The sequence below is a fragment of the Hippichthys cyanospilos genome, chromosome 14, assembly GCF_059441005.1.
Source record: "Hippichthys cyanospilos isolate Australia breed blue-spotted pipefish chromosome 14, RoL_Hcya_1.0, whole genome shotgun sequence".
In the NCBI taxonomy this organism is placed as follows: domain Eukaryota; kingdom Metazoa; phylum Chordata; class Actinopteri; order Syngnathiformes; family Syngnathidae; genus Hippichthys; species Hippichthys cyanospilos.
In genome coordinates this window covers 350,880-373,685 of record NC_142382.1, presented here as the reverse complement: position 1 = coordinate 373,685, position 22,806 = coordinate 350,880, and the positions used below count along the sequence as shown (strand labels likewise).

General features: G+C 60.7%; 2 protein-coding genes across 7 annotated transcripts; both read left to right on the top strand.

Moving 5' to 3' along the window:
- Nucleotides 1-92: 92 nt before the first annotated feature.
- Nucleotides 93-3,798, top strand: heatr5a (HEAT repeat containing 5a). Of its 6 annotated transcripts, XR_015867720.1 has the most exons (6): nt 93-218; nt 537-712; nt 1,054-1,265; nt 1,341-1,679; nt 2,164-2,263; nt 2,344-3,798. XR_015867720.1 is itself a non-coding variant. In XM_088432437.1 (5 exons), the coding sequence occupies exons 2-5, from the start codon at nt 587-589 to the stop codon at nt 1,639-1,641; spliced, it is 573 nt and encodes a 190-aa protein (XP_088288563.1). In that variant the 5' UTR covers nt 93-218; nt 537-586; the 3' UTR covers nt 1,642-3,798. The 6 variants fall into 6 exon arrangements, 3 of the variants coding, with proteins under 3 accessions (XP_088288563.1, XP_088288562.1, XP_088288561.1); XR_015867719.1 differs by having other exon boundaries at nt 1,341-1,702; nt 2,164-3,798; XR_015867718.1 differs by having other exon boundaries at nt 1,341-2,263.
- Nucleotides 3,799-4,536: 738 nt separating this feature from the next.
- hectd1 (HECT domain containing 1) lies at nt 4,537-22,788 on the top strand. The gene is made up of 43 exons (XM_088433465.1): nt 4,537-4,760; nt 6,298-6,430; nt 6,841-7,014; nt 7,284-7,518; nt 8,031-8,258; nt 8,340-8,621; nt 9,330-9,600; nt 9,852-9,928; nt 9,989-10,087; nt 10,147-10,261; nt 10,425-10,599; nt 10,687-10,825; nt 10,890-11,060; nt 11,162-11,384; nt 11,463-11,726; nt 11,949-12,160; nt 12,248-12,394; nt 12,699-12,793; nt 12,896-13,001; nt 13,073-13,207; nt 13,268-13,407; nt 13,470-13,682; nt 14,031-14,141; nt 14,224-14,390; nt 14,463-14,639; nt 15,873-16,757; nt 16,998-17,219; nt 17,699-17,832; nt 17,897-18,053; nt 18,298-18,368; nt 18,437-18,588; nt 18,695-18,749; nt 19,124-19,331; nt 19,493-19,703; nt 19,974-20,175; nt 20,237-20,374; nt 20,445-20,893; nt 20,968-21,126; nt 21,449-21,527; nt 21,592-21,685; nt 21,860-22,010; nt 22,100-22,244; nt 22,303-22,788. Exons 3-43 carry the CDS (start codon nt 6,875-6,877, stop codon nt 22,438-22,440), a joined length of 7,572 nt encoding a protein of 2,523 aa, XP_088289591.1. The 5' UTR covers nt 4,537-4,760; nt 6,298-6,430; nt 6,841-6,874; the 3' UTR covers nt 22,441-22,788.
- Nucleotides 22,789-22,806: the final 18 nt, after the last annotated feature.

Genomic DNA, 22,806 nt, shown 5'->3' with positions numbered 1-22,806 from the left:
GGCAGTGATTCATCAGTACTGTACTTCGTTTTATTTGGGGGGGGGGGATAATTTTATTTTAAGGGGCAAAAACAGCCGGAAGTGGACGGCGGTCTCGTCCCCGCAACTTCCGCCGCCTTTACGGCAAATGTAAACATGGAGAAATAAGCAAGTGTTCTCTTTCGAACGTCCGTGTACCACCAACGCGGGGAGTGCAAACATTTGAACAAGACGCGCAGGTAATTTCCTGTCTTCTTTTGCGTTTCGATCGCTTGTTCATTTTGGGGAGGAACTCGAACGTTTAGCCGCTCGATGCTAAAGGACGTGAGTTGATTTAGTCACGTTGAACTTTTTACAAAAGTTCTCGCGTCGAGGCTTGGTTACTTGAGGGTTTGCGTCCACTGTTGGCCAAGTTTAGAGGAGGTTGAGTTGATTGCTTATGCTACCATTTTGACGTTCGACACGAATCGGTCGTCGATAAAAAGTCAGCTCCCCATGAGATGTTCACTCCTTCTTAATGAGGCCAACAAGCTTGTCTTGCACGCTGGGAAATGTAGGCAGGACTTTTGCAAGGCCGCCGCTTTCCGAGAAGCCGAAGAAGAAGAAGATGGCGAGCGTCCACAGCCTTTTGCTCAACGAGGACGCGTGCGGTCAACTGAGTGAACATCAGCGAGCCCAGTTCATCTTTAATTGGCTCAGTTGCCTGGAGAAGGTCCTCCTGTCCACCGACCGGGTGAGTGCGCCTTTTCGTAAGATGAAGACGAGACTCGCAGACCTTTGGCGCAGTTCGCTTGCGGGAAATTGCGGAAACGACACCATTTCCAAACTTTAGACCTTCTTTTTTTGACTTTACTAAACAGACACCAGGGGAGTCGCACCTCGAATTTCATTGTAGTAATACGGTGACAACGAGGCGATTCCGATTCTCAATTACAGGCGGGAAATATTTACCGTCAAACTATTGTTTTTGGCCTAAAGTATCGGTTGCGGTTTTAACGAATTGCGGGCCGTTGCTCGGCACGAGGAGTGAGCGGCGGGCCTTGAGACGTCGACGAATTGTCTATCCCGAGGCAGGCCGTCGTCAAACAGAACCAGGTGCGCCTGGTGGAACAACTCTCGGCGCTTCTGGCGGGCTCGCCCGGCCCGCCCGCCCGCCGGTTGCTGGCCCGCCGCCTGGCGCTGCTCTTCGCCCTGGGGGATCCCGTCCCGTCCGGCGCGCTGGTGGAGCGCTGCAACGACATCGTCCGCGTCAAGGACGACTCGCCGTCGGCGCTTCCCAACAGACTGTGAGCCGCGGCGCCGCGAAACGCCGCGGGCGTCGCCGTCGCCGTTCGGCACACGGGCGCGTTTGCGTGTGCCAGGGCGGCCGTGGCGGTTCTCGGCGCCGCGTTTGAGCATCTGGGCCGGATGCTGGGCGGCCTCTTCAAGGACACGCTGGCCATCCTGTTGGAAGCGCTCAAGCGCGCCGAGGTTGGTGTTGAGCGGCCAGAAAAACAGAAAAACGGTCTGCCGACTTGGCTTTTTCCCGAGGTCCAGACGTCTACCGTCAGTCTCGAGGTCGCTACGAGATCATGGCGGCGCTGGAAAGGATCCTGCGGGGGCTGGGCGCCGGCGCCGCCTCAGCTCACCGCGACGTCTACAAGGCGGCCAGGACCTGCCTGACGGATCGCTCCGCGGCGGTGCGATGCGCCGCCGCCAAGGTGGGGCGCCGGGGCGCTCGCCGGTCAGTGCTCATCCCGCGTCCGGGAAAAATAAGAAACCTTCGGAAGGGACCGCAGGTGGGAGGAGCCCCCTTCCGGCCTCAACAGGGTGAAAATAGTCGGGGCGTCTCCATGAATTTTTTTCTTGAAAACCGTGTCGTGAGATTTTCTACTTTCCGCAGTTAAATGTATGCGTATAAATGATTCAATCGTACCTTTGGCACATTATCGATTTCTGAAGGCCGAATGCCTTAAATGCGTCGCTCTTAAAAGTTGCCGTTACTCGGGCTCGTTACGCTGCAAACGTTACGTTATCTTTTTTTAAAGCGCCCTTCGCGAGAAAGGATGTTCCTTTTCAGTCGGTCGATTTGTTTCTAGTTGACGACTTGACCGTTCGTTAAGGGAAGCGAGCCGTACGCCTGCGCGCCTGCGCGCCCGCGCGCGGCTCTTGTCCTTGTCATGTGGATGGCGTGCGTGCCTGCAGCCATGAAGAAGCTGCTGGTCCACTGCAAGGACGCCTTGACGGACGAGGCCGTGGCTCACCTCCTCGCGCCCGTGGCGTGCGCCGCGGGCCTCCTCCCCAAGTGGGTCGCCCTCCGCCCGGACGTCCCCGAGCCGGCGGGCGGCGCCCGACGCTGACCCCGCCCTCTCCCGCCGTCCGCAGACTCCCCGACCTGGTCGGGGCTCGCGCTTCCTCGGTGGCGGCCCGGACGCCGCTTTACCGACTGCGGGTGTACGAGCTGCTGGCCGCGCTGCCGCCGCACGTCTACCGAGGTAGCGTCGCCTGCGACCCTCCGCCCCGACGTCCGTTAACCCCTCTAGTAATTATGTGCTATAGTAACCGTTTAGATACTAAAACTATCAACTTCGGTGCTATGGTTCTTGGAATGTGTTTAATTACGTTATGGAATTAATCAGTCTTTATTTAGTCCCTGAAGTAATAGATTATTTTCATGCGTCACTACCAACCCAGAACACTCAACAAAGGGGAAGGAAGACAACTAGGTTTTTTATCGCGAGGAGAGCAGACAGGAACCTTCCTCTGGTCCGCGCACGCATCCTTTCCGCTCCTCGTTCATTTGGGTTGGCCGCGCTGCAAAAGTCGTTGCCGGCCAAAAGGGTTGGGGGAGACACCCGGCAACAATGCAAACAATCGGTTTGCGATAGTGGGGGGGTGTAGCCGGGAGTCCGTGCTTAGTCAAAAGGAACTTGGATCGAATGTCCGGGCTTTGAAAGAAAGGAAAACATAGGTCTTCGGGATCGAGGGAGTTCCAAGTCTGGGCGCGCGTTTCCTTCCGTCAGAGAGTTTTGGCCTGGTGATGAAGCAGCTGGTGTCGGAGCTGCTGGCCCCGGAGAACCTCAACCTGCCGTGTTTAGACGCTGCTTTCCAGTGCGCCGCCGCCGCCGCACTTCCACCCTCAAGCTTTACCGCTGTGGCTTTCTCTAGCGTCCGCACCAAACTTTTCCCGCAAGCGGAAAACTAGACGGAAGGGCCGTCTCGAATGGGATTATTTCAAAGGCTTTTTTGTTGTTTTTTTTTTTGCCAGTTAGATGGGCCTTTATCAGTAAGCCTCTTGTATTACTTTTTAAAAAACATTTGCAGGCCTTTCCAACATTTATTTACAGGATGAATGTGGATGAGGGACCATAAATGGCCCGCGAGCCGTAGTCTAGATCCGCAGAATGCCGAGCGCTTTCCATCCCTTCAAAACGCCGCCACTGACTTGCATAATAATGTAGAGCTCTCCGTGTTTGTTTGCATGTTCTCTGGCGACTGGATTTCCCGCACCAAAAGGCGCGCGGGAGTATAAGGCGCGCCTCGGATGAATGGGGGTTTTCTTATATACAAGGCGCATAGGATACAAGTTACAGTCGCGGCCGCGCTTGCAGCATGCATACACTAGAAGGAAACAAAACGATCAGATAAGTTACTCAAACTTTTCACTCAATTATTAGGAATGAAGATGATTTGCGGGACGCGTTCTCGTCGTCGCGTGACTTTTGTAATGCATGACTCCCAACGCTGATGTTTTGGTGAAAAAAAAAATCACTATTTCTTGCGTTTCTGTTGACACATTTTCGACCTATTTTTGAAAATAAAGCGGGGAAATGATCAACCAAAGAAGTCAGCGTTTCATTTTTGGCTTTCATTTGCACCTGGGCAAAGCCGGCGCTTCACAAGAGTCCCACCTTCTGTCTGACGCATCCGCCTCTCTTTTCCATTCAAGCACTTGTTCATGTTCTTTTTGACGTTTAAAACATTGACCTCCATTCGCATTCGACTAAAACAGGCGTGTAAAACTCATCGTGTTGGGCACACGCTTACTTTGTTTTGAAATAAGAGACCAGTGAAAAGCGTTCAAAACAGAGATTGGGTACAAAAAGACGCGCTTGCCCCCGCCCCATTTTTTTGCAAGTTGAAGACAACTTGCAAATTTGGTATTTTATCCAGAAACATGAAGTCAAATCAGAATTTCACTGGCCACATGAAACAATGTGCTTTGTTTGACATGGGCGGACTAAAGTGAAATCACACGTTTGCATGCACAAGGCTATTATTATGACAAAAGACAAACGATTATCGCACGAAACGATTATTTTAATTCAACACTTTTTTTTTTTCCGGAACAGTATTGAAATGGGTACACGCGCAGGAAAGAAGATACGTGCCCCCACCCCCTTTTTTTATTGATAAAAATACAGATACCAGACAAATCAGTTCGAATAACTTCTACGTTATTAGTAATCCAAAACACAAATTAAATGAAAAAAAGGGAGTTATGTTAGGCTGGAAGTAGTATTTCCGAGTGGCGAGGCGGCACCTGAACGTCACACGGCCCGAGGGCTCCACTCCATCTCTTCCCGGTGCGTTCGCGTGCGTGCGCGAAATTGTGTGTTGTTTTTCCGGGCCGCCGTCCGCTCGGTCCGCTCTGACCTCTTTGGATCTCCTCGCTGGAAATGGACGCTAGCCGCGGCGCCCCGTGATACTTTGGCGACGTCCCCGCATCCCCGGCCCATCCCGCGCGCGGACTCGCACTCGCACTCGCACTCGCACTCGCACACACGGCAGGAAAAGCCTGGGTGAGTGTTGATCCGGGAGCGGGCCGGCTCTTCTCCTCTAGCCCGCGGCTGCGGCGCGGCCTGCCGGCTCGCGTGGAACTCGAGGCCCGAGGCTCGAGTGCGAGGCCTCGCGGCTCGCGGGGGCCGGCGGCCTGGCGCGGACGCCGTCGCAGTCGGCGACGGCGGCGACGGCGGCTCCGCTCAAACGCCGGCCTCGATTCCGATACCAAATCCGATTCTTGAACGCGGCGCCTCCGAAAAGTGTTTAGTCAGCTTACTGCCGGATGAGCTAGCGCGGTGCTAGCCGCGAGCTAGCCGGCTAACGCGAGACATTTAGACCGCCGAACGCTCGCCAAGACACGTTTCCAATACACCTTATCGCATCGGCCAATCGTCCTAAGTGTCGTTTGAGACTCAGACGGCGCGACGGGAGCCCTTTTGCGCAAATGTCGTGGTTTTTTTGGGCGCCGGCGGCCTGGCAGGCTCAAATGCCAACATGCTAATGCTACACCCCGGCTGGAGCTTGTTTGCGGGAGGGGGGGGGGGGGGTCGCGTGATGAAAACAGAAGTGGATTACTCGCTCGGGGTTCGGCTCGTTTTTATTCGTTTATTCAGTTCTTCTATTTTGAGGGGGAGGGGTCACGCGATGAAAGCTCGCCGGCATTTGTCGTCAAGCCGCTCAGATTCCGCCGTGACGATCTTCCGTGGATCTTTTGGGCAAGTTCTTGCGGAGGACAGACGAGATTTCGTCAGGGCCGTCCCAGTTGTTGCTGGCTCACCTTTCCTCACAACATTGCTCAATGTACTGTCACGTGCACACAAGTACGACCCGCAAGGTGGCATCTGCATGTTGCCTACCTACAGCCGTGCGCATGGGAGATTAAGTACGGATATTTACGGGTCGTGCGCAGGACATTAAATATGGCAAACAAACAAGAAGCCTTTCAAATGAGTGCAAATGCTCCAATTTGGGAGTTTTGCTCGATCGGCGTCAAACTTTTGGCGTACTTTGGAAATGTCGCCAAAACGGCCGGTGCTCCGAAGGTCTCGGTCTTGTCTGGGATTCCGCCGACTACGTATGTGTCCGAACTACGCCGTTTGGAAAAAGGGACCTCGGCTTCGATCCACAGGTGTGGAGCCGCAGTCCCGGAGGGAATCGAACGATCGGGATCGCGTTCAAGCTCCCGCGGAGCTTGCGGACGAGCAAATCGTTCCGACGGAGCTCTGCGGGAGCTTGAAAACCATCCCCGTTATTTGAATCGGCCGCGTTTGAGACGGGGGGTCGGGAAAGGCGCCGGATACCGGCCCTCCGGGACTGGAGTTCCTCACCCGCGGATGAAAGCGCAGGCGCCGACCACTGTCTTAAGAGGGCGACGGGTATCCCGCCGTTTTTCTCAATACCAAGATACCCGAAGGTTGAAATCGATCCGACTGAGAGGAGGATTAAAACAAACCAAAGTGGGCGTCAGCCGGCGGCGGTTGTGCTCAGCGGCTCCGCGTTGCTGCCCGCGATCAACAAAAGGTCGGAGGGATGGAAGGTTTTGCGCGTCTGTGGCAGGCCCCGCTCGATGCCCCGGGATCCCCGGCGGCCGCTCGCTTCCTTCCCGTCGGCTTGGATGAGACCCAAAGAGCCGGGCCGTCGCCAGCGCTGATCGGCCGAGAGCCGCCGCACCTAGCCGACGGCCGTCCAGGTTGGTGGGCGCCCCCTCCCCGTTGGAAATGCCCTCATCAAACGCTTACTCGATTTAACATGAAAAACGATTCACCCCGAAAAAGGGTTCATCGAAACGTACAGAAACATCCGGAAACAAAGTGCTTACCTGAAATGTATTATTTGTATTCGTTATAACAGTAGAATAGACCGATTTATTGTTTGCACGTAACAAACTCTGAACTTGGACTTTTTCCGCCGCTCATTCAAGAATGACTCCCTTTTCAATGTGTTTGCCTGGTAGTTTGAATTTCATGAGGGAATTCATTGCCATTTCCCCCGTAAATTTGCGCCGGGGATGTGTCTATTTGTACGACGCTGCAAATATATTGAATTTGAGCCCTTTGAGCCCTCGTCAGGCTGAAAGGAATTTTGCAATATGTTTGAAAGTGCGCGCGCGGCCGGGTTTGAGCGGCGAGGCGCCATGGCGGACGTGGACCCCGACACCCTGCTGGAGTGGCTCCAGATGGGTCAGGGCGACGAGCGCGACATGCAGCTCATCGCGCTGGAGCAGCTGTGCATGCTGCTGCTCATGTCCGACAACGTGGACCGTTGCTTCGAAACGTAAGTCCCGAGGGAGCCTTTTCTTTTTTTCTTTGCCCTTTCCCCGCTCGCGGGATTTGAAGTTTGCTAAAATGAGGCGCCGGTCCCGTCCGGCCCCCCGGGCCGGGCCCGCGCCGTCGGCGGTTCCTTCGGACGAGATCAAGTTTTGTTGCAATTTGTCGGACGGCGGACAAAATCTTTGGCGGTCGGCGAGAAGAAGCCAAAAATGTCCGCGTTTGACGACTTTGTTTGAGCGGGCGGCGTCGTGACGGGACGCGCCGTGTGCTCAGGTGCCCCCCGCGGACCTTCCTCCCGGCGCTGTGCAAGATCTTCCTGGACGAGAGCGCCCCCGACAACGTTCTGGAGGTGACGGCGCGCGCCATCACCTACTACCTGGACGTGTCGGCCGAGTGCACCCGCCGCATCGTGGGCGTGGACGGCGCCATTAAAGCTCTGTGCAACCGCCTGGTGGTGGTGGAGCTCAACAACAGGACCAGCAGGGACCTGGCCGAGCAGTGTGTCAAGGTAGGCAGGCGCCGCTATGCCCGCGCGCGCTCCGCTCGGCGGCGCCGCTCCGTCCTCGTCTGCGGCCCGTTTGCTGCCGCCGGGCGGAAAGGAGTTCTTTGTCGGGGAAGAACCCTCCAATCGTTCAGGCCCGCTCCAACCAACGGACTGACAGGCCGGCCCGCTCCCCGTCCGACGCGAGTCGCGGGCCGCCGATCGGCAGATTCCAAACCCTCCGCTTTTTCCGACCCAAACGACTCGGTCCATCCTCGCGATGAGCGCGCAAGCGTCGGGACGTTACTTTAGCGCGCCTTGCCTTTGAGCGAGCGGGAGGGAGGGGAAAGCCGGCGCGTCCCCCGCCGTCGGCAACTTGTTCAACGGCGCCGTGTCGTTGACGGGCGGGTCAAAACGTCGGAAAAGCCGTTTTTTGGGTTTGGTCTTTTTTCTTCCCCTCCCCGGGCGGCCATTTTGCCCCCGAGCGACCACGGTGCCGTTTCCACGCGGCCAAATGGGATTTTTTGCCGCTCCGTCAGGTCCTGGAGTTGATCTGCACCCGGGAGTCGGGCGCCGTGTTCGAGGCGGGCGGCCTGAACTGCGTGCTGAGCTTCATCCGGGACAGCGGGCACCTGGTGCACAAGGACACGCTGCACTCGGCCATGGCGGTGGTGTCGCGCCTCTGCGGCAAGATGGAGCCCCAGGACGCCTCCCTGGAGACCTGCGTGGAGTCCCTGTCCAGCCTCCTCAAGCACGAAGACCACCAGGTGAGCGCCGGCCGGACGCGTTCTCTTCCGCCGCGTCCGCCCAAATCGCCGGCCTCGCGCGTAACGTCCGGCGCCTTCCAGGTGTCGGACGGGGCCCTGCGCTGCTTCGCCTCGCTGGCCGACCGCTTCACCCGCCGCGGCGTGGACCCGGCCCCGCTGGCCAAGCACGGGCTGACGGAGGAGCTGCTGTCGCGCATGGCGGCGGCGGGCGGCGCCGCGCCGGGCCCGTCCTCGGCCTGCAAGCCCGGCCGGCCCTCCGCCGGCGCCGCCCCCCCCGCCCCCGACTCCAAGCTCAGCAACCAGGTGTCCACCATCGTCAGCCTGCTGTCCACGCTGTGCCGAGGCTCGCCGCTCGTCACGCACGTACGTGCTCTTCCCCGTGGGGCGGGGGGCTTCCGCCCCTCTTCTACCGTGCGCCGCGGGCATCCTCCTGCATCTCCCACGCGGGAAATAAAACACCCGCTTACGCCGGCTCCGGTGGAGGACAGTTGGACTCGCGTCGTCTTAACATTTAGGAGCCGTCTGCGGCCACGCCAGCTCCGTTTGTGTAGTACGCTATAGCGCATGTCGCTATTTCAGAAGAGTCGGGGAAATGAAAAGCAGCTCCCCGAAAGAGGCCGCTTCGGAAGACGGCCTTTTAAAAATGCCTCAAAGAGCCTCGTTTTCAATAGAGCTTGGCGGACCTGAAGGGCTTTCGGCCCGTCCTTGAAGGGCTTTCGGCCCGTCCTTGAAGGGCTTTCGGCCCGTCCTTGAAGGGCTTTCGGCCCGTCCTTGAAGGGCTTTCGGCCCTTCCCACAGAGTAGAATTTGGGGATCGGGAATCAAACGGGAATCGGTTGAAAAAATGGCAGGATTTATCGCTCCCTGGGTCGACGGCGCGTCACAAGTGAAATCAAAGTCGGAGCCGCGAATGTTTTTCAGTGCGCGGAGGTGTCGGAAATCGCCAAACTTTGGCATCTCGTTGGCCCGATTTCAAGCAAAAACAAAAGGGGTGCAGAGTGTTGCCGGCCGGCGTCGGTAGAATGTCTTAGAAAGTCAACAGAAAAGGCTTCAAGGTGCGCGTCCCATCCAGGACCTGCTGCGCTCAGCGCTGCCCAACTCCATGGAGTGCGCCCTGGGCGGGGACGAGCGCTGCGTCCTGGACACCATGCGCCTGGTGGACCTGCTGCTGGTGCTCCTGTTCGAGGGCCGCAAGGCGCTGCCCAAGTCCACGGCGGGCTCCTCCAGCCGCATCCCCAGCCTGCGCCGCCTGGACAGCTCGGGGGAACGCTCCCACCGACAGCTCATCGACTGTATCCGCAGCAAAGACACGGACGCCCTCATCGACGCCATCGACACGGGAGGTGAGCGCCGCCGCTTTTCTTTTCATGTCGCGCATCCGAAAGCCCCGGTCGGCTCCAGATTTCCCCCGCGGCTTCGGATAAGTTCGCGTGTTTTTACTGCAACGGTTTTTCGCGGCCAAGCCCCAATCGTCGGATATAAGCGGTCCAAAATAACAAAAGGGAAGATTCCACGAGCGTCTTCGGTGCTCCGGCAGTATTTGACGCGAGCTGAAGTTGTTGTAAGTGACGTGGTTTTGGCAAACGGCCCGCAGCCTTCGAGGTGAACTTCATGGACGACGTGGGTCAGACCCTCCTCAACTGGGCGTCTGCCTTCGGCACGCAGGAGATGGTGAGTGCGAGCGCCCCGTCGGGCCGCGGCGGCGGTCCGGCTCACGTCCGTCCCCGGCAGGTGGAGTTCCTGTGCGAGCGCGGCGCCGACGTCAACCGAGGACAAAGGTCGTCCTCTCTGCACTACGCCGCCTGTTTCGGACGCCCCCAAGTCGCCAAGGTAACTCGCGCGCCGGCCGGCGGCTCCGCCGTCTCTGACGCCTTCGTCGGCGCCCGCAGACTTTGCTGCGTCACGGCGCCAACCCGGACCTGAGGGACGAGGACGGAAAGACCCCCTTGGACAAGGCCAGGGAGCGGGGCCACAGCGAGGTGGTGGCCATCCTGCAGTCTCCCGGTCAGTCTGCCAGACCGCTTTTCGCCCGTCTCGCTTTCCTCCGACCGGGGACAGGGAAGCGAAATTTGAATTTGAACAGACCCGAGGAAATGTTTTGCGCCTTTAAGACGCTCCCCTCGGATAAGGAACTTCAAACGAGCGCTGGTGTGTGTGCGCGCGTCAGGTGACTGGATGTGTCCGGTAAACAAGAGCGACGACAAGAAGAAGAAAGACGTCAACAAGGAGGAGGACGAAGGAGGCGAGCCCAAAGGAGACCCGGAAATGGCGCCCATCTACCTGAAGAGACTGCTGCCTGTTTTTGCACAAAGCTTCCAGCAAACCATGCTGCCTTCCATCAGGTGCCGTCACTCGCTCGCCCGCTCTCTGGAGCCCTCTCTGGGGTTCTCGTTCACGCGCTCACCCGGCCGCCCGTTTGCTCGGTTTAGGAAAGCCAGTCTGGCCCTGATCCGGAAAATGGTCCACTACAGCGGCGAGCTGCTGCTGAAGGAGGTCTGCGACAGCGAGGCGGGCCACAACCTGCCCACCGTCCTGGTGGAGATCAGCGCCACCGTGCTAGACCAGGAGGTGCGTACGTCCGGCCCCGCTGGTCGAGCGCCCCCGCAGGCAGGCAACGCCTCCTTCTCCCCAGGACGACGACGACGGACACCTGCTGGCCCTGCAGATCATCCGAGACCTGGTGGACAAAGGAGGAGAGGTCTTCCTGGACCAGCTGGCCCGCCTGGGCGTCATCAACAAGGTGTCCACGCTGGCCGGACCCGCGTCGGACGACGAGAACGAGGACGAGGTCAAACCCGAGAAGGTGCGTCGGGCCGTCTCGCTAGGGAATCGCTCCCGGTCCCCTTGTCTCGCCGCCCAAATTTTGGCCGTGGGGCCAGCTTACCGAATACGCCGTGCGCGCAGGAGGAGGAAGCCCAGGACGACGCCCGGGAGGTCCTGCAAGGAAAACCCTACCACTGGCGGGACTGGTCCATCATCAGGGGTCGAGACTGCTTGTACATCTGGTCGGACGCCGCCGCCCTGGAGCTCTCCAACGGCTCCAACGGCTGGTTCCGCTTCATCCTGGATGGCAAGCTGGCCACCATGTACTCCAGCGGCAGCCCCGAGGGCGGCTCCGACAGCTCCGGTAACGCGCGGCAAAATGAAAAGAAAATGAAAGAATACACGGCGGCCCGCACCATTTGGACTCCCTCTCCGTTTCCAGAGTCTCGCAGCGAGTTCCTGGAGAAGCTCCAGCGCGCCAGGAGTCAAGTGAAGCCCGTCACGTCCAGCCAGCCCATCCTGTCCAGTTTGGGCCCCGCCAAGCTGACGGTGGGCAACTGGTCGCTGACGTGCCTGAAGGACGGCGAGATCGCCATCCACAACTCGGACGGCCAGCAGGCCACCATCTTGAAGGAGGACCTGCCGGGGTTCGTCTTCGAATCCAACCGGGGAACCAAGCACTCGTTCACCGCCGAGACCTCTCTAGGTGAGGAGCGGATGTGGGGGCGACCCAAACGCGGTGGAATCATTTGGACCCATATGAAGCTTCCCGACCGAGCTGAAGAAAGAGCGGGGGTCGGTCGGTCGGTCGGTCGGTCGGTCGGAACGACTTCCGCCAAACCCCGGCTTCTTACGCGAGCTTCGCGCCCGACCTATGACGGGAAGGAGTCGCTCAAACGTTTGACCCCCCGCGCGGCCTTTTGCGCAGGCTCGGAGTTCGTCACGGGCTGGACGGGCAAACGGGGTCGCAAGCTCAAGTCCAAGCTGGAGAAGACCAAGCAGAAAGTGAAGAGCATGGCCAGGGAGCTGTACGACGACCATTTCAAAGCGGTGGAGAGCATGCCCAGGGGCGTGGTGGTCACCCTGAGAAACATCGCCACGCAGCTGGAGTCCTCCTGGGAGCTGCACACCAACAGACAGGTGCCCGCGCCCGCCCCTGGCGCCAGTCGACCAGGACGGACTTTGTCATGGAGCGCGCCCTCGCTCGCGTGCGTGCCTGTGTGTCAGTGCGTTGAAGGCGAGAACACGTGGAGGGACCTGATGAAGACGGCCCTGGAGAACCTGATCGTGGTGCTGAAAGACGAGAACACCATCTCCCCCTACGAGATGTGCAGCAGCGGCCTGGTTCAGGCCCTCTTCACCGTGCTCAACAACGTCAGTCATCGGGCCGCGCGCGCTCGGGCTGCGCAAGAGCTTCAAAATGGCGTCGTTAGCTTGGTTATGGATCGCGTCAGGGGCTATGTTACGGATGGACGGCCGGCTCATTTTTCCGCTCTTGTGCAGCGTAACGCGCGCACGCAGACACGCGAGTTGTATGTCGCCGGCGTCGGGCGCATTGTGCCCATCGGTCCGTGACCGTTTTTCTTCCAAATGATGGACCGATCTAACATTGCCGAGGTCTCCTAAAAAGTCCCGATTTTGTACTCAGGATGATTGCGTGGTCGTTGTTGTTGTTTAGAATGCTGACGTGGACCTGAAACCCGATTGTAAGCCTCTGATGGAGAGGATCAACGTCTTCAAGGCGGCCTTCAGTGAAAACGAAGATGACGAAAGGTACCGTTGCGTCAAACTCCCGAACGGAAGTTTGGTCAGTGTCGTCTCCTCGAACGCGGCTCGGGTGACTGCAAACCCTGAAGAATGCGCGTCCCCGCGCAGCCGACCGGCCGTTGCCTTAATCCGCAAGCTGATTGCCGTCCTGGAGTCCATCGAGCGGCTTCCCCTGCACCTGTACGACACCCCCGGTTCCTCCTACAACCTGCAGGTGGGGTCTCGCCCGCCCGCCCGCCCGCCCCGCTGCGGGTCCCGCTCGCTCCACGCGGTCTCTTTCCCCAGATCCTGACGAGGAGGTTGCGCTTCCGCCTGGAGCGCGCGCCGGGCGAGACGGCCCTGATCGACCGGACGGGCCGCATGTTGAAGATGGAACCTCTGGCCACCGTGGAGTCTTTAGAGCAGTACTTGCTCAAGATGGTCGGTGGACCCGGCGCCGAACGCAAGCGGAACCTTCCCGCCATCTCGTCCCTTTTCCAGGTGGCCAAGCAGTGGTACGACTTTGAGCGCTCCTCCTTCGTCTTCGTCCGGAAGCTGCGGGAAGGCCAGAGCTTCGCCTTCAGACACCAACACGACTTTGACGAGAACGGCGTCATCTACTGGGTCGGCACCAACGCCAAGTAAGTCCCCGCCGGAGCTCGGGCGAGACGCCGGAGCCGCGAGCTGATCCGCCGCCCTCCAGGACGGCCTACGAGTGGGTCAACCCCGCCGCCTACGGCCTGGTGGTGGTGACGTCGTCGGAGGGGCGCAACCTGCCGTACGGGCGCCTGGAGGACATCCTCAGCCGGGACAGCTCGGCGCTCAACTGCCACACCAACGACGACAAGAACGCCTGGTTCGCCGTGGACCTCGGCCTCTGGCTCGTCCCCTCGGCGTACACGTTGAGACACGCCAGGTCAGGAAATCGTCCTTTTTCCCAAACCGCTGCTTTCGCGCGCGTCGAAACGAGCCGAGGGGCCAGTCCTCTCTCGGGGGGGGGCGGCGGCGTCCCGTGTCGAAAGTCCCGACAATCTACGCCTCCTATTGTTTTTTTGGGCTACCGAGTTTGCTCAAAATCTCCCCCGGGGCTTAAGAACAACTATTGGGACGGTCGTTCAAGAGACGGCGTACGATTCCGAATTCCACAAAACCTTCGCGTAAAATACTCGCCGACCTCCGCGAAAACGACGGCTCGCTTTTGTCGTGGATTTGCCGTCGGAGTCATCCGATAATGGGACGAGCGCTGATCTCCGCCTTTGTTCAGGGGTTACGGGCGCTCGGCGTTGAGGAACTGGGTCTTCCAGGTGTCCAAGGACGGTCAGAACTGGAGCACGCTGTACACGCACGTGGACGACTGCAGCCTGAACGAACCGGGGTGCGCTCGCGTCGCCGGCGGCGGCCGCGCGGGCGGCCGTGCGGGCGGCCCCGCTCATCGAGTCGCGCTTGTCCGCGCCCAGGTCGACGGCCACGTGGCCTCTGGACCCGTCCAAAGACGAGAAGCAGGGCTGGAGGCACGTCCGCATCAAGCAGATGGGCAAGAACGCCAGCGCCCAGACGCACTACCTGTCCTTGTCGGGCCTGGAGCTGTACGGCGCCGTCACCGCCGTTTGCGAGGACCAGCTAGGTGAGCTCCGGGGAGCCGCCGCACGGAAGCGCGCGGCGCCTCCCGCCGCTTCACCGGAGCGCCGCCCCGCAGGCAAAGCGGTGAAGGAGGCCGAGGCCAACCTGCGCCGCCAGCGTCGCCTCTTCCGCTCTCAGGTGATGAAGTACATCGTCCCCGGCGCGCGGGTGGTACGCGGCATCGACTGGAAGTGGCGAGACCAAGACGGAAACCCGGCCGGCGAGGGCACGGTCACGGGAGAGGCCCACAACGGTAAGGCCGACGCGGCTGAAGCTTTGCCCGCCGTTTGAGAAGAGAGGGGAAAACGAACCAAAAAAGCCCGTCGGGCGATTGTAACGAGCCCTTCTGGCGCCCGCTCCTCTTGTCTTCCGGCCGGAGGCTCCGCTCCTTGGTCGGTGATGCGATGAATGATGATGATCTGAAATGTCTCCTGCTGCATTTCCGCTGCGTTTGTTGTCCTTGCCGCCGGACCGAAATGACGCCGGAGCCGCTCGTTTGTTCGAGGCCGCCCCGTAGACACGTGTGCGTCGACGGCGCCGCGTCGGGTGTGGCGCGGTGGCCGAATTGGCTTTTTTTTTTGTTTTTTGTTTTTGTTTTTGGGCCGACCGTCATGCGCTCAAAAGGCAACGGCGACGACTTTTCGAGTCGGCCGTGGCGGAATCGACCGCCGACCCTGCGAACCGATACCAACGGCGTTTTTCCTCATCGTCGCCGTTTGGAAACGCTGGAGTCAAATATAGCGAATGGCGATACGCTCATGTTTGAGGATCCGGCTGTAGACCCGTGAAATATCAACACGTCGGACCGGCGCCTTGAGACGAGTTCATGCGGTGACCGCGCTTGAAACGATACAAAAGCCGTTCATCTCGTTCATCTCCGCCCGCAAGTCTCGGATTCTTTTTTGTGTCTTCACAAACGCAAACAAGACTTTAAACAACTACTGCATTATAAGTGGCTCGGTAAGCCGCAGTATTGTTCACTGGGGATAAAGAACATGTCCTGTACTTGTTTCATATTTTCTCCGGCGTTCAAATATCCCTCGCTTAAAGGTGATTTATTTATTTATTTTTTTCTGCTCGCAAGTCGAAGCGAAAGGATGGGGACAAATAAGGAGCCTAAACCAACGGTTGGTTTCAGTGGTATCTTCGAGACCGGACTTGCGCAGTGGAACCGTAATGAAGGCTGTCCATCTTTTTGGACGGCTGTTTAAAAAAAAAAAAAAATCAATGCACGAGCCGCCAGCGTCCGTTTTCGGAGGCGAATTGCACGGGTCACGCCCCCCGTCGCGACGGCGCGCATGTCTACGGCGGCGGCCTCAAGGGGCCGGCGCGGCGGTCCGGCGCCGTTTGTCGGCCGTATCCGCCTCGTTCTCCTTTTCTCCTTCCTTCTTTCCCGCCTTCTTTCTCTCCCTCTCTCACCCTCGCCGCCTCTGCCGGGTCTCTGACATCCATGCGTGCGTGTCCTCCTATGTCTCTGTCCATCCAGGCTGGATTGATGTAACCTGGGATGCCGGCGGCTCAAACTCTTACCGTATGGGCGCCGAAGGGAAGTTTGACCTCAAGCTTGCTCCGGGGTACGACCCTGAGTCGGCTGCCTCCGCGCCGTCACCCAAACCTGTCTCATCCGCTGTTTCAGGCCCCGCCTTCGCCGCGCTGGGACCCTCCCCGACCCCGGCGGCCAGCGGCGCCGCCAACGCCGCGTCCACGCCGGCCTCGTGGAGCAGTCTGGTGAAAAATAACTGTCCAGACAAGGGCGGGGCCTCGTCCCTAAGCGGCGCCGGCTCGTCCAGCCGCAAGGGCAGCAACAGCTCCGTGTGCAGCGCGGCCTCCTCCTCGGACGTCAGCCTGGGCTCCTCCCTCGGCCCCCCCGCCGGGGCGCGGGCCGAAGGGCCGGACCGAGGCTGCGGGGCGGGCGGCGCGGCCGTAGGCGGGGCCGGCTCGGAGGGCCGGCGGCAGGAGCCCGCCGCCGCGCTCTCGGCCGCCGAGGGCGGCGCCCCGGCCGCCGACGGCCCCGAGGACTCGGCCGACCCGGCGGCGGCGGCGGCCGTCTCCGTGGGCCCGGTCAGCGTGAGCTCGCCCGACGTCAGTTCCGTCTCCGAGTCCCCCGGCAAGGACGCGCCCTCCCAGAGACCCTTGTGCTCGGCCGCCAACGCCCGCCTCTCGGTCAGCTCGCTGCTGGCGGCCGGCGCCCCCATGAGCTCCAGCGCCAGCGTCCCCAACCTGTCGTCGCGCGAGGCCAGCCTCATGGAGTCCTTTGTGCGCCGCGCGCCCAACATGTCCCGCACCAACGCTACCAACAACATGAACCTGAGCCGCAGCAGCAGCGACAACAACACCAACACGCTGGGCCGCAACGTCATGAGCGCGGCCAGTAAGTCCTCCTCCCGATCTCCTTCGCCGCCTATCGAGGAACGGCAGAAGACGGGCGACGCGGCCGTTTCCGGCCCGTCTGCCGGAAAAGCCGAAAAACCCTTGGGAAACGAACTCGCAAAGTTCCTTCCTTCGGGCGTTACCGGCCGCTTTTGCCGTCCCGCCGGAGAACGCGCTTTGCGCCGCGCGACGCCAACGTCGAGAGGAACGCGCGGCTAACGAGGCGGCGTCTTCTCGCCAGCGTCGCCGCTCATGGGCGCCCAGAGCTTTCCCAACCTCACCACCACCGGCACCACCTCCACCGTCACCATGTCCACGTCCATCGTCACCAGCAGCAACAACGTGGCCACGGCCACCACCGGCCTGTCCGTGGGCCAGATGCTCAGCAACACCTTGACGGCCAGCCTCACGTCCACGTCCAGCGAGAGCGACACGGGGCAGGAGGCCGAGTTCTCGCTCTACGGTGGGGAATTCTTCTTCTCGCCGCCTAAACGGCTTCTCGGGGCGGGCCGAGAGAGCGCGTCTCTATCGGCGGGTCGGAGGCTGCGGTTCCGCGCCCCCGTCCTTTACCAATAGACCCGCTTTCCCCCCCGCTTTCCCCCCCGCTTTCCCCCCCGCTTCCCCCCCCGCTTTCCCCCCCGCTTCCCGGAGATACCTTTCCGAGAGCCGGTCCGTTCGCTCGCGTCCGCCGTCGCCTCCGCTTTGCCTCGGCAAGACACCCGGGCCGCGCCGGCGCCGGACTTCGTCGGGGAGCTCCGACGCTTGAAAAGATAATAAGCGAAAACCGACGGACCCCAATGAATAGGCGGGTCTCGGAAGGACGCGCAAACTATTCGGGCTGCGCAAACTATTCGGGCTGCGCGATTTTTGCATCCGTCAAACTTTTGGTTCTGGGCGGCCGGATCGGACCCTTCGGTCTGACGCGTACGTCTTTCGGTGCAGATTTCCTCGACAGCTGCCGAGCTAACACGCTACTGGCCGAGCTGGAAGACGAGGAGGACCTTCCGGAGCCCGACGACGACGACGACGAGAACGAGGACGACAATCAGGAGGACCAGGAGTACGAGGAGGTCCTGGTACGGGCGCGCTGCCCTCGTCCCTCGTCCCGGCCTACGGGAACGCTCCGCCGCCGTCCCGCAGGAGGAGGAGGAGTACGAGACCAAGGGAGGCCGCAGGAGGACGTGGGACGACGACTTTGTCCTCAAGAGGCAGTTTTCGGCTTTGGTTCCCGCCTTCGACCCTCGGCCCGGAAGGACCAACGTGCAGCAGACCACCGACCTGGAGATCCCTCCCCCGGGTAAGGACGTCCCAGTTAGGGACTTTCTGGGGATCGGAACACAGTTGCTTTTTGTTTGCTGCTACATAGCGGGAAAGAAAAAAAAAAGATGAATAAGAGGCAAAAGCCTGTCGGCGTCGCTGCCGACACGAAGCAGCTTTCAGCCCTCGGCCAGTCCGCTTCGATGGTCGGAGGAGTCAAAGCGGCACGTTTTTTCCGCCAATGTTGCGTCTGGGAAACGTAGGAACGGACGTGTGGCTTTCAGGAACTCCTCGCTCCGAGGTGCCGGAGGAGGTGGAGTGCGCGCCTTCCCCTCGCCTGGCCCTCACGCTCAAGGTTTGGCTGGCCAACGCCCCCGGGGGCTCGGCGCCGGGCTCATCGCTCTTTTGTGGGCGCGAGCGCAGGTGGCGGGTCTGGGCACCGCGCGGGAGGTGGAGCTTCCCCTGTCCGACTACAAGTCCACCATCTTCTACTACGTGCAGCGGCTGCTGCAGCTCTCGTGCAACGGCGCCGTCAAGACGGACAAGCTGCGACGCATCTGGGAGCCCACTTACACGTGAGAGCCGCGCCCCCGCCCTCCCGCGCGGAGCCGCGCCGCGCCCCCGCCCTCCCGCGCTTCTTGACCGCCCCCCCTCCCCCCCCCCCCCTTCTTCACGCGTCAGGATCATGTACAGGGAGCTGAAGGACGCAGACAAGGAGAAGGAAAGCGACAAGATGGTAACCGTCGCCGGCGCCCGCTTGCATTTGCTTTGACGTGATAGTGTTTCTTTGGCAGCGTTGGGAGTAATCCATTCCAAAGGTCGCGCCGGGACTCATTTGCGTGACTTTTTGCTGTTCGGCGCTAGTGCGAGGCATCACGTAACAAAACTTTTGTGGTATCTAGCTCGCCGCAAATGACGGCGACGCGCGTTACGTCGCGTTCAAGCGTATAACCCCCCGAAAAACGATGCGTCGCGGACGCAGGCAAAACGGAGCCCTGTAGGGGTCTCGTTTTCCCTCCGCGGCAACGGAACGGCTTCTCGCCGTTGTTCTTTGTCGGAATTTGTCGACGTCGCGTTCTACAAGGCGCTGCCGTCTTCCTTCGCGTTCAGGACGTGTGCGAGCACGGCGTGGGCCGTAGCGCCGGCGCCTCGCATGGCGAGCGCAGCGGCGACATCCTGGGCTACGGCAGAGAGGCGGCGCAGGCCAAGGCGGGCTGCGCCCACAACGCCTGCGGCGTGGAGGACGTGCTGCAGCTCCTGCGCATCCTCTACATCATCGGGGGCGACGCCGCCTACAACGCGCGCACGCCGCAAGAAGGTTGGCGCCGCCTCTGTCTTTCAAAGTCATAACCGGTTCATCTTTAGCGGCCGCAAAAGTAGCCGTCGCGCCTCTAAGCCGGTTCGCCGCGCCGAAGTCCGCCGGCTGAACCGAGCGCAAAGCCGAGGGGATCTCAAGGCGGGCCGACTTTGCGTGCGCAGACGCCGACGAGCTGCAGTTCAACGCGTCCCCGGAGGAGTTCACCAGCAAGAAGATCACCACCAAGATCCTGCAGCAGATCGAGGAACCCCTGGCGCTGGCCAGCGGCGCGCTGCCCGACTGGTGCGAGCGCCTCACTTCCAAGTGCCCTTTCCTCATCCCCTTCGAGACGCGGCAGCTCTTCTTCACCTGCACCGCCTTCGGGGCGTCCAGGTGAGACTTTCCCCTCCCCCCCCCCGCCGCCGCCGCCCGTACGGTGAGAGCCTTTGGGAAATTGAGCGCGTCCGTAGGCATCGGGGGCCCGATCAGGGCCAATTGACAGTCAATTGACAGAATAAATATGAAGAATATTTCTAATTGTAATTTCAGTTTTCAAATATGGGGGGTAGTTACTTTTGTTATCGCATTATTGTACCTTAAGTGGGCGTAGCCCCCCCCCCCCAAAAAAAATAAAGCTTTGAGAAAGCGGCGTCTGTGGCGCAGGGCCATCGTGTGGCTGCAGAACCGTCGCGAGGCCACCATGGAGCGGTCGCGGGCGTCCACGGCGGCGCGCAGGGACGACCCCGGCGATTTCCGCGTGGGCCGCCTCAAGCACGAGCGCGTCAAGGTCCCCCGAGGGGACGCCATGATGGAGTGGGCCGAGGCCGTCATGCAAGTGCACGCCGACAGGAAGTCCGTGCTGGAGGTGAGCGCCGCGCCGCGCCGAGCCGCTTCCCGTAACCGACGTTTGCGTCCGCGCCGTTCAGGTGGAGTTCCAGGGAGAGGAGGGCACGGGTCTGGGCCCCACTTTGGAGTTTTACGCTTTGGTGGCGGCGGAATTCCAGACCACCTCCTTGGGAATGTGGCTGTGCGACGACGACTTCCCCGACGACGAGTCCAGACAGGTGGCCCGCCCCTCCGCCCGCCCGCCCCCGCCGCCCGTGGGACGGCCCTCACTCGCCGCCTTCCTCGCAGGTGGACCTCGGCGGCGGCCTGAAGCCGCCGGGCTACTACGTGCAGCGTTCCTGCGGCCTCTTCCCGGCGCCGTTCCCGCAGGACAGCGAGGAGCTGGAGCGCATCAGCAAGCTCTTCCGCTTCCTGGGCGTCTTCCTGGCCAAGTGCATCCAGGACAACCGGCTGGTGGACCTGCCCGTCTCGCGGCCCTTCTTCAAGCTGCTCTGCATGGGCGACATCAAGTCCAACATGAGCAAGCTGCTCTACTCGCCGCAGGGGGTCGAGCCCGAGCGCCGGCCCCCGCCCTACGACGTGCGCTCCGAGGCGTCCACCGAGGACAGCTTCTCCGTGGGCGGCTTCGACGACGACTGCAAGTCCGAGTTCATCATGGACCCGCCCAAGCCCAAGCCGCCCGCCTGGTACCACGGCATCCTCACCTGGGACGACTTCCGGCTGGTCAACCCGCACAGGTGCTCCCCGGAGCCCGGCCTCGCGCCGCCGCGGCGTTCCGCTATAACCCCCTGCCGCCGCCGACCCGTGGCAGGGCCGGCTTCCTCAAGGAAGTCAAGGAGCTGGCGGCCAAAAGGCGCCAGATCCTGAGCAGTAAAGTTCTGTCCGAAGACGGGAAGAACACGCGCCTGCAGGACCTGATGCTCCGGAACCCCCTGGGGTCCGGGCCCCCGATCGGCATCGAAGACCTCGGGTGAGTGGGTGGGTGGGTGGGTGGGTGGGTGAGTGAGTGAGTGAGTGGGTGGGTGGGTGGGTGGGTGAGTGGGTGAGTGAATGAGCGAGTGAGACCCCCCCCAATCAAAACGTCAACTCTGCTTCTTCTGAGACGGTGTGTGGCCACCGGGGGGCAGTATCAGAGACAGAAAACGCTCATCGCTCATTTCTGTCATCTATTCATTGCATCGTCCACGAATACCGGATGCCGTCCGCCCGGCCTTTTCCCAAATGCCGAACGGCCTTTCCCGCTGCGTCTTAGCGTGAAGCTAGCTGACTTTTCCTATTTTTCTCTTTCGCAGGTTGAACTTCCAGTTCTGCCCTTCTTCCAAAGTTCACGGCTTCTCCGCCGTGGACCTCAAGCCCAACGGGGACGACGAGGTAAGGGCGCCGGCTTCCCGCTTCCCGCGCCGCGAGCGCCGCAATAAAGGCTGCCTTTGCGTAGATGGTGACCATGGAGAATGCGGAGGACTACGTGGAGTTGATGTTTGACTTCTGCATGCACACGGGCATACAGAAACAGATGGAGGCCTTCAGAGGTACGCGCGCTACCTCCCGGCTTACGAAAACAAGTTGTCGTTTTGGCGGCCGATCGCGTTTCAACCTCGCCGTTTGGCGCCGGCCTCCGGGCCGGAGCTTGGACGCCGCCGGCTCAGCTCTTCTCGGGCCGTTACTCCTTGGTGACCGGCTCGGCTTCCGCCGTTTGCCTTCAGAGGGTTTCAACGCCGTGTTCCCCATGGAGAAGTTGAGCTCGTTCAGCCACAAAGAGGTTCAGATGATCCTGTGCGGCAACCAGTCTCCTTCGTGGACGTCGGACGACGTGGTCAACTACACGGAGCCGAAGCTGGGCTACACCAGGGACAGGTGCCGGCGCCCGCCCCGCCCCGCCGCGCCGCGCCCCGCCCCGCCCCCCGGCGCGCTCCTCAACTCCGTTTGCTGGCTCGGGCCTTCAGCGCCGGCTTCCTGCGCTTCGTGCGCGTGCTGTGCGGGATGTCGTCGGACGAGAGGAAAGCCTTCCTGCAGTTCACCACCGGCTGCTCCACGCTGCCCCCCGGAGGCCTGGCCAACCTGCACCCCCGCCTCACCGTGGTCCGCAAGGTAAGCGGCGGCGGGAAACGGGCCCGGGAGCCGCCCGCCTTGACCTTTCCGCCCCCAGGTGGACGCCACCGACTCCAGCTACCCGTCGGTCAACACGTGCGTCCACTACCTGAAGCTTCCCGAGTACTCGTCCGAGGACATCATGAGGGAACGCCTGCTGGCCGCCACCATGGAGAAGGGCTTCCACCTCAACTGATGAGGCGCGTCGGCCCCGTCGTCGGCCGGGGGGGGCGCCGCGCCGCGCCCCGCCCCGCCCCGTCCCGTCCCGCCTGCCTGCCACCGCGTTTTGGGTTTTCTTGGCTTTGGTTTTCTGCGTTCGGTTGCTTTGGCGCATGGCGGTTGTTTCCAGACACAAACACTGGTTGTCCGTTCTTCGTTTGGTCCGTCGTTTGTGTGCGAAGGGGAAATGGAAAAAAAGTATCCTGTATTTTCTTTGTATATTATAAACACTTATTTAACGCAAGTTGCAGTTTGAGCGAAACCAATATTTTCAAAAATATGTTTGCTCCGGAAAAAAAAAATCATTAAAATGTTTGCAAAGTAACTTGACGCTCCAACGGTC